The 13,226-nt window shown below is 50.9% G+C and overlaps 1 protein-coding gene across 6 annotated transcripts in view; it reads left to right on the top strand.

Annotated features, from left to right (window-relative positions):
* The first annotated feature begins 2,094 nt into the window (after window positions 1-2,094).
* SH3KBP1 (SH3 domain containing kinase binding protein 1) overlaps window positions 2,095-13,226 on the top strand; it is a 327,794-nt gene continuing 316,662 nt past the window's right edge. For all 6 annotated transcript variants that reach the window (XM_032389636.1, XM_032389634.1, XM_032389635.1 and 3 more), the window contains exon 1: window positions 2,095-2,481. In XM_032389636.1, the coding sequence (XP_032245527.1) occupies window positions 2,478-2,481 (4 nt within the window). In that variant the 5' untranslated portion in view covers window positions 2,095-2,477. The remainder of the gene's footprint in view (window positions 2,482-13,226) is intronic.

The following is a 13,226-nucleotide window of genomic DNA, read 5'->3' as shown; positions in this document are numbered from 1 at the left end:
TGTCTCTCTCTGTCAAATAAATAAATAAAATCTTAAAAAAAAAAAAGAATAAGCAGGACCACGAGACAAGCTGCTGATTTTTTTTTTTTTTTTGAGGCCTATAGAATTCAGCCACGTTTGCTGGTTTAGGTGTATTGGTCTCTGCAACATCCAGGTAAGCCGCGGTGGGTATCACTGACGCTGTTCGAAGCCTTTGGTCCCATTGCTCTGAGAATGCCCGGGGCAGCCAGCAGAGAATCCTCAGCACCGAGATGCTAGCCCACCACAAGTCCAGCTCAGCTATTTCTGTGTTGAAACATGCCCAGTCATTTTCAGGGCCCCAAGTCTTCTTGGGAGAGGGATAAGGTAGCCCAATGACTGTGGCCTTAGCAAAAAGAGTTACCTCTGGAATTGGACAGACCCCAGACTAGTTCTTCTGGGTGGGGTTCAAGAAAAAAAAGTCCTAGTAACAGTGGGCCTTAGCCCGGCTCTATGAGTTTCAGTGTTTGTCAACTCTAAGATCTATCACAAGGCCTCATCTCTCTGGTATGCCAAGGCATGTAACGAGTGAGGCACCATGGATCCTGGGGCAGGTATGAGTATTCATCTGTGCCTCCAACACTTCGAATTCTTAATTTCCATGTTCTTTAAGCCCTTCCTTAGGAGTCTGCCATTGCTAACACTACTACCTTCTCTGTAGCTCCAGGGATGGGTCTTCTCCTCCTTGATTCGTCTCTTGTTTAGATTGCTCTGACACACAAGAAAAGTATTTAGAAAGTTGATGTTACTGATCTCTTGTTGATAAGACCCTGACTGTGAGAGGTTTTTTTTTTTTTTTTAAAGCTAATGAAACAATTATAAGAAAATCTTTCTGCAGACATCTCAGGATGTAACCTATTTACCAAAGTTGCCCGAACATCATGGGTGAGGTATGAACACAGCCCTATATATAGGGTAGGGGTCAGCTTTTATTTGTCACCTCTGGGTCCACTAACCTTCAGCCTCCTCCGTTTTTCAGGGGCCAGTGATTTGATTTCTTAATTGTTTTATTTTCTCTCTTTCTGAATGTTTCCCATCTATTTCACTATCTCTTCCTACCACCAGATGGTGGAAAGGGAAAAGGAAATAAACGGATGGCAAATGAATGTGGTGCTGGCTGGGCAGAATATGGCAAAAGGTGTAGTGGTGAATGGACCCAAAAAGGAGCTTGTGAGTTACCTATGAATTCCCTGTTTTAATTTCAGCGCCGATTCAAAGGTCGGCTGCCTAGGTCGGGGGGGGGGGGGGGGGGCGGGGGCAATGTGGCACAGTACCTTGCTGGGGAGGGAGTCAGCCCTTGCCTCAGGAGATTCTTGGGAACATCAGAGCCTGGGAACACAGCTGAGCAGCCCAACCCCACCTGGCCCAGGCACGGGGTGCGGGGCTAGGGGTCCCTGCGAGGGTCGGTGCGGGGCGATGTGCCCCACCAGCCCCGCTGCGTCCTTCTGTCTTTCTGAACCTCCTCTCCGCCGCCTCCTGTAAGCCGAACTCGCACTTGGCCGGCCTTTCCCACGCTGCACTGAATGGATGTAGCATTTCTCTCCCTCCATAGGGACCCTTTCTCCTGCCTTCCCAACAGACCGCTCTGTGAAAGCTTATTCTGGGTTGCCTTAATCCTCGATCCCGGAGTTACCTGCCATCACCCTCAGCAGGTGTTCATTCCCTCACCTACCTATGGTCTCCCCACCCCCAGCCCGCCCTCCATCTCTCGTCGCACCCAGTAGGTCTGCCGCTTCCACCTCCTTTCCCACGTGCCCCTCCACTCGGACGCCCCCTCCCCCACGACCCCCGCTCCGGTCTCGAGGAGTCTCGCGGCATTTCCCGGGGCGTGAGCCGAGCCGCCGCGGGTGTGGGGCGGCCTCGCAGAGCTGAGTCCCTCCCCAGCAGGCGGTGAAGGGGGGCGCCCAAGCGCCGTAGCCGCAGGGACGCCCCGGGCGCCGGCCCCGCCCCTCTCCGGCCCCGCCCCTCGCTGGCTCCGCCCCCGCCTCGGCGGCCGCGCGTCCCCGGCAGGCTGAGCCGCAGGAGCATCGCGGCGGCGGCGGCGGCGGCGGCGGCGGCGGCGGCGGCGGCGGCAGCGGCGAGGGGGGAGAGCGGGCTGCGTGGCCGCGGCTGCCGGGCGCTGGGCTGGGCGGCGCTTCTTCTTCTTCTTCTTTTTTTTTTCGCAATTTCCACTCGCGGGGAGCAGGAAACCCGGCTCAGCCGGGCGCAGCGGGCCGCGATGCAGCAGCAGCAGCAGCAGCAGGAATCACCACGGGGCAGCAGCGGCAGCAGCAGCAGAGGCAGCAGCGGGCGGCGCTGAGCCGCCGCGGCCGCCGCTACTGAGGAGAAAGCCGGCCCAGCCGCCGCCGCGTCCCGACCCCTGCGCCCCGATCCCCGCGCCCGGATCCCGGCGCCCGACCCCCGCGCCCGCCTCCGCCAACTTTCACGCTGCCTCGGCGGCCCGGCCCGGCTCGACGCCAATGGGTGAGTAGGGGACTGCCTGCGCCCCAGCGCCCGGGTGTCCACCTCAGTCTGCGGGCGGCGCGCCTGTCCCGGGACCGCGGAGTCGGGAGGACGCTCCGGGGGCAGGGCCCTGGCGGGTGACACCGCGGTGGGCACCCTGCCTGCCTCGCGCACCCCCGTTCACTCCCACTCGCGTTCCTGCTGAGCCCGCGCGGCCCCGACGGGAACCCCGTGGGGGCCTGGGCGGAGGATCGCGGGCCGGCCCGGGGCGGCTGAGGCTGAGGGATGCAGGGGGTGTGGTTGGCTCTTCGGGTGGGCGGGGAGAGTTTTGTCTTGGCCATTTTCTCGCCCCAGCGCGCCCTCCTCTGCGCTGAGGACGTGGGTATTGGGAGCTGGTGGGCTCCGGCCCAGCGCGGGGTTCGCGGTGTCTGTCTTCCTGGCCCCGCCGTGGGGGAAGCCAGAATCTCGGGGTCTCGGGGCGGCCAGGGGCCGGGTTGCCTTTGCTGGGGGCCGACGTGGGGGGGCGGTGCGGGAAACGCCCCAGTACCCGGCCTGGCGTGCCATCCTCGGGTCCTGAGCGCCAGACTTGTCTCTCTTGGAGCCCCTCTTCCTCCGGCCCTGACCCCCTCTCTGCCTGCCTGCCTTCTCAGTCGGACGAGCTCTCCGCTCCGTGATGCTCATAAGGCCACTTCCTACATCCTCTAAGTCTGAAGGCTGGGGGAACTGGAGCAGGTGATCCAGTCCTCGATTTCCAAGTAGGCAACTAACCGTTCGGTCCCCTGGGTCCCATCTGGTATAGACTCTGGCATATTGGAGCCACCTTGCCCAGAGGATGTGGCACTTTATTGGGCAAAGGACTTGTGATTGCCTGGGCTAGTAATCGTGTGGCCCACCCGGTTAACGTTCTTGCTGGAAGCCAGTCTCTGTCTTTCATACCTTTGGCAGATTATTTTTGGGTGTTTCTAGGCCAGGCAGAGGAAGGCTGTAGATCATAATAAATCATAATAAAATGAGACCTTTCTGTGTTCAGGTAATAGGATTTGAGTAGGCGAGTCCAAGAATGATAGGCAAGCAGTCATAGGATGCTCCTGAAGACGGATGCACTGGGAAAGAGGAGGTTTAACCCAATCAGCTGTTGACAGGCAGTTAAAATCCCATTTGTGGTCATTTGCCAAAATGATTTTCCTTTTCTAAAGTGGTGGCAATTTGATGGCCTCTCGGCTTCAGTGTCACTTTTTTCTCAGTGCCCTTCTCTGGTCCCTGCACTATCTGCAGTCTAAATTAGTTTCTCTGTTACCCTTTCTCCTATTGCACCTTTTAAAAAATAGCGGTATTACATATTTATTTGAGTTTAACATTTATCTCCCCTACTGTAAGCTCCGTAGCCGTAAGGACAGGAACTGTGTTGGTACCATTTTGCTCAGCACTGTTTTCTTTGGTGCGCGGTGTGGAGCAGGCCCTAAATAAATATTTATTGAATGAATGAATGAATGAATGAATGGGTATGCAACCCTCCTACCTGGTGGAAGACAAAACACTTAGCTCAACACTCTTGTTTTGCTTTGGCACCTAGTAAGATGATTTTAGTTTATTAACAGAAATATATACTTTAAACATTACTGATCACTTTAGTAACAGGTTGGTTTTTCCTGAGGTAACCAAAAATGATATTTTGATCACCTTTCCTTTTTTTTTTTTGTGGGTCCCGAGAGGGTTGCACAAAAAAAGAAGTTAGATACCAATGTCTTCTGTGGTCTTCTGTATCTCAGAGGGAAGAGGAGTCCAGTTTAAGAAGAAACAGACCTGTTTATTATTCAAGCCTGAACTGTTTTCATTATCCAGAGCCTCCTAAGAAAATTAGAGACTGCTTCTGCAGTTTATAGTCCTTTCAAGCTTAATATTTTTTTACTGTAACCATTACAAGACAGAGGGGGTGCAGAAACTGATTTTCATTTATTTCAGGTATTAATACTTAGAGACGATTGATTAAAATGAATGCTGGTATTTAATTCATTAAAATGTTTATAGTGGGACTTAAGATGTCTGTAGTAGTCTATGGCTAAAGATTACCTGCTATTTTCTTTTTCTTTTCTTTTTTTTAGAGAGGGAGGGGGAGAGGCAAAGGGAGTGGGGGAGAGAGAATCTTAAGCGGGCTTGATCCCACGATCTGAGATCATGACGTGAGCCAAAATCAAGAGTCAGACACTTAACCGACTGAGCCACCCAGGTGCCCCAAAGAGTTTTTTTTTTTTTTTTTTTAAGATTTTATTTTTAAGTAATCTTTACACCCAAGGTGGGGCTTAAAGTCACATCCCTGAGATCAAGAGTCTCATGCCCCACCGACTGATCCAGCCAGGCACCCCCCACACCTGTTATTTTCTAAAGCATCTTCAGCAGTGTATTTGTGGTGATGTATAGGTATTTAACAGCTGATTCTGTACGTCTTCTGATGGAGCCACCCAATAGTGCTGTTTCTGAAGTGGGTGTGTGTACACACACAGGCCCAGCCCCCTTCCCCAATCCCCCAAGTCTCCTTGGTTTTCAAAAGATTTCTCCAGTGTATCAGTTTGATACACTTGCATTCTTACCTGGCCTGGTAATGATTTTTCTGTTGATGGCTAACGCAGTGTAATTCTATAGTCTTTAATCTGAAAAATAACTGAAGAGCTTTAAATCCCTAACTCTGAAATGAAGCCAGTTAGTTGCAAAATGGCCTCTTACAAAAGCCCACTCAGGATGTGCCCTCAGAGCTTGCAGGCAGATGCCCGCGGTGCCAGATAGAGGGAAAGCCTCTTGTCATTACGATCGCACAAATATTAACGATCCAAATTTGTGAATAGTGGAGGATTTGCAAGCCCAGCAAATGATTTTTGTTTAGAAAATTCCAGGGTAACAAGAAAGTTTGGACTGTTTTTAGCAATGTATTTTTTGGTGGGAGATTGCTTTATGCTAAACTAAAGCTAGAATGAATGTAATGTGTTGGTCTCCACAAATAGTCTAAAGTTAGAAATGGAAGGAAAGACTCTACCTTTATCACCTGTGACCTTTACTTTGTCCCCTTGTACCCATCACGGCACAGGCAAAACCTCGCTCCCTCCCTGGTTGCACAGACCTTCAGTTCTTGTTGCATTACTGACATTCTCTCATCAGTTCTTGTATTTGAAATTTGAAAGTAGATTGCATACAGTGGTCAGTATTCCTCCATTCCTCCAACTCTCCGTGCAGTATTTATTGATCTCCTGCTTTGTGCCAGGCACTGTGCATGGGCTTGCCAGCGTGGCTTTGGCAGCTGGTGGGAGAGGAAGGCCCGAATGCAGTACTCAAGACAAGAGGTGATTAGGAGCCCTGCTAGGTCTCACGAAAGGAGATTAGAGAGGGGCAATGTGATTTAGGCTACAGAGGGGTAAGGACAATGTCTTTGAGGAGATTGTGTTTGAGCTGAAATCTGAAATCTGAAAATTGGGTAGGAGTCATCACTGCCCTCCCGCCACGGCCCCTCCCCGCCCCCAGGCCCACACCTGGTGTGGAACAGGCGGTTCTCCTCTCGTGACAGCGACGGACCACGCGGAGGACTGCGCCTGTGGCAGGGGCTTTAGGGGAGCGTTTAAGGAAGCTGGGTGCTGCTCTGGATTGGATGCTGGCCGGAAGCGAGGTAATTCCATGACTGGGGGTCCTCATCAATCTTACCTAGAAGCAGGGAAGACCAGACAGAGGCTGTGATTGGTAACGAAGCCGCAGTCCCTCCTGTTAGCCGGGATGCGGGGATGTGTGGGGCCGTTTGTGATTTGGACAAGGTTCACTTGTTCTCCGTGTTCAGCCAGGATTACAGAGTGGTCTTGTTTTTGTCTTGTCCCATGCTGGCCACAGAGTGGCCTTGTCTGATGTTGGTGTCCTGGGGAATTATTTATGTTCAGTGGGGGAGACTGCCCGGCCTGCTCCCCGATGGCAGGGGCTGCTTTTCTGAGCTAACTAAGTGATAAAGGGGGGCAGCGACTAGGAGGTGGGGGAGGACAGTGGCTTTCTAGGTACATTTTGTGGCTCCTTTATTAATATGGGCCAGCTCTAGTCTGCCAGCTCTGCAACATGAAGCACAACAGACAACCGAATGCTGACCCGGGGCAAGAGATACGGCGCAAGCTGCTGAGAACCAGGAAGTCAAGGTGGCTCTTCATGGGAAAGATGCGGGGCGGGAAGATACTTGAATCTCTTCAGTGTGAGAGGAGAGTCGAATACAGTGGTTCTCAGAGTGTGGTCCCCCAGCCGGCAGCATCAGCCTCCCTGGGATCTTGTTAGAGACACACATTCCCTGGCCTCAATTCTACCTACTGAATGAGGAAGGGGGGTCGTGGAGCCTAGCAATTTGTGTTTTAAGGAGCCCTCAGGTGGTTCTGATGCACAAAGTCGAGTGTAGAACCTCCTTGCCTGGCGGGTGAGAAAGCTGAGGTTCAGAGTACGTGGGTCCCTGAAGAGTACATGGGCGCTCTGGTCAAATATAAGCTGTTGTTATAAGTGACACATGGCCCTGGAGAAGGAGAAAAATGTGCTCCTAGTTCAGAACAAACATCTTACGGAGTCACTGGAACAGTACAGTGTTGATTCTTCCATGAATCTCATCCATGCCGGACGTCCAGCACCTGGGCATTAGTGACACGAGCCAGCCCATCTCAGCATTGCTTGGACTTTTACCAGAGTATCACGTGGGTCTTTGCCGTTGTCCTTCTTTTCCCTCCATCCTCTTTAGAAGGGACATTCACATACATTGTTAGCATGGTAGGGTTTTTGGTATTTGTTCTCGGTGTTTTGTACCTGGTACCTGTATTAGCTTCTGATTGCTGCTGTAATAAATTACCAAAAACTTGGTGCCCCAAAATGCCATACTTTTATTATCTTTAAAGTGCTGGAGATCAGATGTCCAACACAGGCCTCGCTGGGCTAAGATCAAGATGTGGGCAGGGCTGCATTCCTTCTGGAGGCTCTAGGGGAGAATCCCTTTCCTTGCTTTTTCCAGTTTCCAGAGTCCTCTGCATTCTTTGGCTCATGGCCCACTTCCATCTTCCAAGCCAGCAATGGCCGCTCAGGTCTCTTTCACCATAGCACGTCACTCTGCTACTGACCCTTCTGCTTCTCTCTTCCGTGCTTGGGGAGGGCAGGAACTGCATCTGTGCTGGCACATGGGAAGCCCCAAATTAAAATTGGTTGACTTAATTGTTACCCCTAACCTTCGGGCTAACTTCACCCAGGTGTGTCTCCGACGCTGCCAACGGAGCACGCGCCCCACTGAGCTCAGCGTTTCTCGTCCTCAATGTCTGTATCCTGGCGGGGGGGATCACCACCTTTCCCGTCACTTCCATAGCTGTTCTGCTGTTTGCCTTGCCTCTCCTTCCTTCCCTCTCCCCTCTCTGAGCTCTTTCCAGGGTGCAGTCAAGCCCCACATGTTTCTGGAATCAACCCCATGTCACCACCCTTCTGCGGATGCTTTAGAACCTGAGCGCCTTAGCCAAGCCTTCGGGAAGCTCGGCAGCCACCCCGGCCTTGGTTTGTTCCGAGCTTGTTCAGGCCTCTGAGGCTTTTGCCCGTGTAGTTTCCTTCACGGGGAAGGGATTCCGCTCTCTTCTCTGCCTTCTGGTCTCTCTGTGTGAGTTTCCTCTTGCTGCAGTGCCAAAATACTACAAACCCAGTGGCTTGAAGCAGCATAAATGTGTGATCTTACACTTCTGGAGGTAAGAGTTCCAAAATGGGTCTTACTGGATTGACATTAAGGTGTTGGCAGGGCTGCGTTCCTTCTGGAGGCTGTAGGGGAGAATCCATTTCCTTGCCTTCTCTAGCTTCTGGAAGAAGTGCCCACATTCCTTGGCTTGTGGCCACATCACTCTAACCTCTGCTTCTGTCCTCACATCCCCTCTCTTACTCTGAACCTCCTACCTTCCCTTTCTAAAGACCGTTGTGTTGTATTGGGCCTGCCTGGATAATTCAGGCTGTCCTCCCCATCTCGAGCCCCTTAACTTAATCACCCTGCCAAGTCCTGTTTGTCACTGAAGGTAACATATGCACAGGTCCTGGGGATTCAGATGTGGACATCTTTGGGGAGGGCTGCTACACAGCCTGCCGCACCCTTGTTCATCTTTTGAGTCCTGCTCCAAAGGTTGCTCTACAACACGTCATCTTGTATGAAGTCTGTTCATCTCTGACAGGGTGTCCCCGACGCCATTGCCCTGGCTCATTGCCTGGCCTACACTAAGTGCCATATGTCACTGAATGAATGAATGAGTAACCCTTTCACCCAAGTATGGTTACTACTTGAAATTCTCGGAGGCTATTGGCTGCCAGGAGTGTGTGTGCAGTTCTGTGAGGTCCCCTGGGTGGCGTGTTTGCTGACAGTTCGTGGCGGCCTGCACTGCAGTGGGTGAGAAGGCTGACACCACATGTCACATGGCTTCGACAAAGAACTGCAGGGTCAAGATAGAAAATTCGCCCTGGCAGTGGTTCTCAACCGGGGGCGATTTTGCCCCTCAGGGGGACATTTGGCAATGTCTGGAGACACTTGGTTGTCATAGCTGGTGGGGGGAGGACAGTCTATTGGCATCTGGGGGCCGGGGGCTGGGGGCCAGGGACACTGCCACATATCCTACAGTGTACAGGACAGCCCCCCAGCAGTCGTCCGCCCCCCAAAGTTGGGGAGGCCTGCCCTGAGTGTTACACAGATGGTTGAAGCACCATATCCTTTCTTCATCATCAGCTGCTCTGGACACAAGGTCTCCTCTGTAGCCACAGCCTTTGTTTTGTGAATAAACCAAGAGGTCACTGCAAAGCAGGGCTCTTTATCATTCTTTCACCATGTCGTTCTTTGAGTAGAAAGTGTCTTAACACAGCTCATGTGCCTCTTCTGTCAATACCTGGGTCGCCAAGTTGTAAACTTATTTCTCCCATGTTTGGCTCCCCTGATGTTCTGCCTTCCTAGTGGGATGTGCTTATGTGCCGAGTGGCAGATGGTGGGTCCTTCTGCCACTCACACATCGGTCCCTGCAACTGAAGCTCTGGAAAGGGCCTTGGCAGTCAGGGCAGCCCACACCATCAGATGATGACACTGAGACTCTGAGAGGCAAAGTGACATGGTCCCCTAGCTGCAGGAACCAACTTCCTTTAAATAGGAAAGAACTAGCCACGCATACAGGTCGGCGCTCAGTAAATGTCAGGCTCCTGCTTCCTCAGTGAGGCTCTTTCTACAGGCTGTTTCCCTGGTAAATTAAAAAGAAAAACCCAGGTTTATTGAGATGTAATTCACATATCTTACAATTCACTCATCTCAAGTGTGCAGTTCAATGGTTTTTGGTATATTACATTACTAATTTTTAAAATCGTGGTAAAATAGATACAACAAAATTTGCCGTTTTAACCATTTTTACGCCCACAGTTGAGTGGCATTAAGTACATTCACAGTCTTGTGCAGCCGGCACGGCTGTCTGTTTCGAAAACTTTTTCATCACCCCTCCCTGGCAAGTGTCTAACTTGAAGCATAGAATCCATGTCCCGTGGGGCTTCCTGGCTGCCCAAGCGTTTTGGAGAACACTTGGTGGAAGCCCAGGGGTCCCAATTAAGATTCCAAGGGAATGCAGACAAAGGGAAAGTATGGTTTTGTTGTTTTTAAATGTTTTTGGTCAGTGTTTCCTTTGGGAGGCACTTCATCTTTGCTCGGTCCCTCTAGCCACCTCCCTTGGTTATATCCCTCTCCGCCTGGGGGGGAATTGTGAATTTCCTTTTCCATCCTGAAGCATTTGTGAGTTAGTTGCTTGGGTAACTTCCTTGGCAATTACTGGGGCTCATTAGGATATTTCAGTCGTGGGAGAAAGCACTGTCATGCCAAACTGATCTCTCGAATCTGCGCATAGAGGGTTGACAGTTGTACCTTTCTTTGCCCAAATTCCTTTCGCTGGCAAAAGTACACGGGCATCCTGAGTGACTAGGAGCACTTGGTTTTCAACTTGATTGTTATTTTATGGGTAAATATCTTACAGGCAAGTCTACAGTTTTCATTAGGGGACACTTCAACAAAGCAAAATGTAGCTCATGGACCTTACTGCAGTGATAAACTGTGCCTATACTTAGCCTCAGGAAGAAAAAAACACTAATAACAAAAAAATCCTCACTGATATGTGTCCTCACTGAACTGTATTCAGTGGGCAGGAAAAGCTCAGTAAAGGCCTTAAGCTGATTTCCTTCCAGTGGCCAAGGAAGTTGACCCCCCTCCCCCAGGAGGCTGGTCTGCCCCCAGGTGGAGGACAGAATGGCAAGATGAAGTGCTATTCAATTCATACTGCTGTTTCTTCCTCAGTGTCTTGGATTAAATACTATAAATATTGAATTGGTCATTAATTACTCGTTTTGCCTAACAAATTTAAGTCCTTAAGCACCCAGTACAGCACATATAGGTAGTTTAAATGACCATCTCCTTAAATTTCAACTTCTTATCAGTCAGTATGCAAACATCAGCCCTTGTGTTTTTGCTGGATTTTTCTGGACTGTTCTAGACTTGGAAGACTTAGGGCCCTGTTCTAGGTCTGGTCCTCTGGGGCTGCACTGGTTTTATCCATCACACACCCACTCCCTGTGTGAAAAGTCTTTAATTAGCTTAGTGTCCTCCCTAATTATTCCAACTAGTTCTCATTTTTGTGCCTAGAGCTGGAAGGAGGTGCTTGAATGTTGTTTTGGATAAGAACTGGAAAAGGCCTTCCTGGCGTTGCTCTCCTCTCCTCTTAGCCAGCTTCTTCATGGATATTCATTTTCTTCACCAGACTGTTCTGGATACTACCTTCTGCTTGAACATTTTACATGCTAGCTTCTGGGTAAAATTCATTTGACATGAATGGCCTCATAAATGGGCATTGCCTTCCTCCTATTTTGGTCATTCAAAAACCAGAAACCAAAACCCCTCTTCACAATGAACCAAATGGGATAGTTTTTCATCACTTAACCAGTGATTTCTCACTGCCCTTTTGTTCTCCTTAAAATATTAGATGGACAGCAGAGGTGTCAACCCAAATACAGTCTGTCAATTAGCTCATTGCTGACACCTAAGCAGGTTGGCAGAGGAGTGTTGGGAAATTGATGGTGATGTTTTAGCTTAATTGCTACCTTTGAATGTCAGAAAAGAAATGAAAAGAAAGTAATTAGCTTTGGGGGGCCTGGGGAAAAAATAGGAGTAGGGGGCTCACCAGTTGAGGACAGATTTGCAAAGGGAAGCAGTTCACAGTGCTCATCTGTTTGTTGGGCCTTGAGACTACAGCTGCTTGCTGGGGAAATTTTAAAAACATTTTTAAAAGTTAGTTTCTGGAAGAGGTTATACATCCACATATTTCAAAATTCAAAAGGTGAAAAGTGCTCACAGTGACAGGTCTCCTTCCCAATCCCAGTCCTCCAGTTCTCCGGTGATTCCCCCCCCCCATTTTCTTTCTCCCAAATTCTTCCAGGCAGACTTCATGCCCATAACAGCAGACAGGCATTTCCATTATTTCTCCCTCCTTTTTACATTATGATTAATTGCTGATGGAACTTCTTTTTTAAAAGATTTATTTATTTATTTATTTAGAGAGTGTGGGGGGAGGGCAGAGAGGGAGGGAAAGGGAGAGGAAGAGAATCTCCGGCAGACTCCATGCTGTGCTGAGCCCCGAGCCCGATGTGGGGCTCAGTCTCAGAACCCCAAGACCACGACCTGAGCCAAAACCAACAGTCTGACCCTTAACTGACTGAGCCACCCAGGGGCCCGAACAAACAGATGGAACTTCTCCGGAGCTGGTGGGTTCCTCCCCTGGGGAATGTGCATCAGAACGCTATGCCTGGGTCCTCCTCATCTGGTTTTGATGGACCGACAGGCATATTTTGGAAGAGTTCTCTAGGAGATTCTGCTGTGTATCCCTGAGTCTCAACTGATCTGGGTTTCATAACTGGTAGAAACTTTGTCCTGGATCTTAACTGATGGAGACCATGTTCCTTAACTGGGTTAGGACTGTCTCCTGCTTCATAGTGGGTGTGTGTGCACGCACGCGCAGTAAGGACTTTCTTCAAGTGAGGAAGCTAAGCAGAGCCTGTTAATCTGAAAAGGGGGGCTTAGTACAGGACCACAGGGGCCTTGCATGCAAGCCAAGGGCCCCAACAAACCCCAGAACCAGGGATAGGCCAGCTGCCCCCCCATGCCATCTGGCCGTCTCCCCTCCCTGCCCCGTCCCAGTTTTTCTCTTTGTGCAACTCCTTCATGGGGCACATGCCGCAGTTCCAGCCACTTGTTAAGAGGGATTTGATTCATCATCCCAGTCCCAAATTCCCATTAGCAAGACTGAGGCCCCCGGAGTCAACATCGCCCCCTGAGGATACACAGGCGGCTGCTGTGGGCCCACTTCTGCGAGGGGCAGGGCGTGCCCGGGTCTGGTTCCGTGGAAATGTTTAAGGAGGGTCTCCTCCAGGTGTGTGCTGGGTGCTGGGCAGGCTGCCCGGGAGCAGTGCCGGTGAGCCGGGGGACCCGGGGTCACTCTTGGGGCGGGCACTATAAATGAGGACGCGTGGAAGCCGTAGGCCAGCATGCCTGAAAGCGCCCTGTGCCCATTTTTCCTGGCTTTCTCTTGACAAAGGGGTGATTGGTGTGAGGTGGTGCTACGGTCTTTGAGGATGTTCCGTCCGTCTTTGGAGGCCCTTTCATAAGGCTCCCTTGAGGAAGGGCTCCTGGCCACGCCAGGCACAGTTGTGCTTCCAAGTGAGTGAAGGGGTTATTTTTTTCC

This window comes from Phoca vitulina, unplaced genomic scaffold, assembly GCF_004348235.1.
Source record: "Phoca vitulina isolate PV1807 unplaced genomic scaffold, GSC_HSeal_1.0 scaffold55, whole genome shotgun sequence".
In the NCBI taxonomy this organism is placed as follows: Eukaryota; Metazoa; Chordata; class Mammalia; order Carnivora; family Phocidae; genus Phoca; species Phoca vitulina.
Note: the sequence above shows the minus strand (reverse complement) of the source record. Positions and strands in the feature narration are given on the sequence as shown.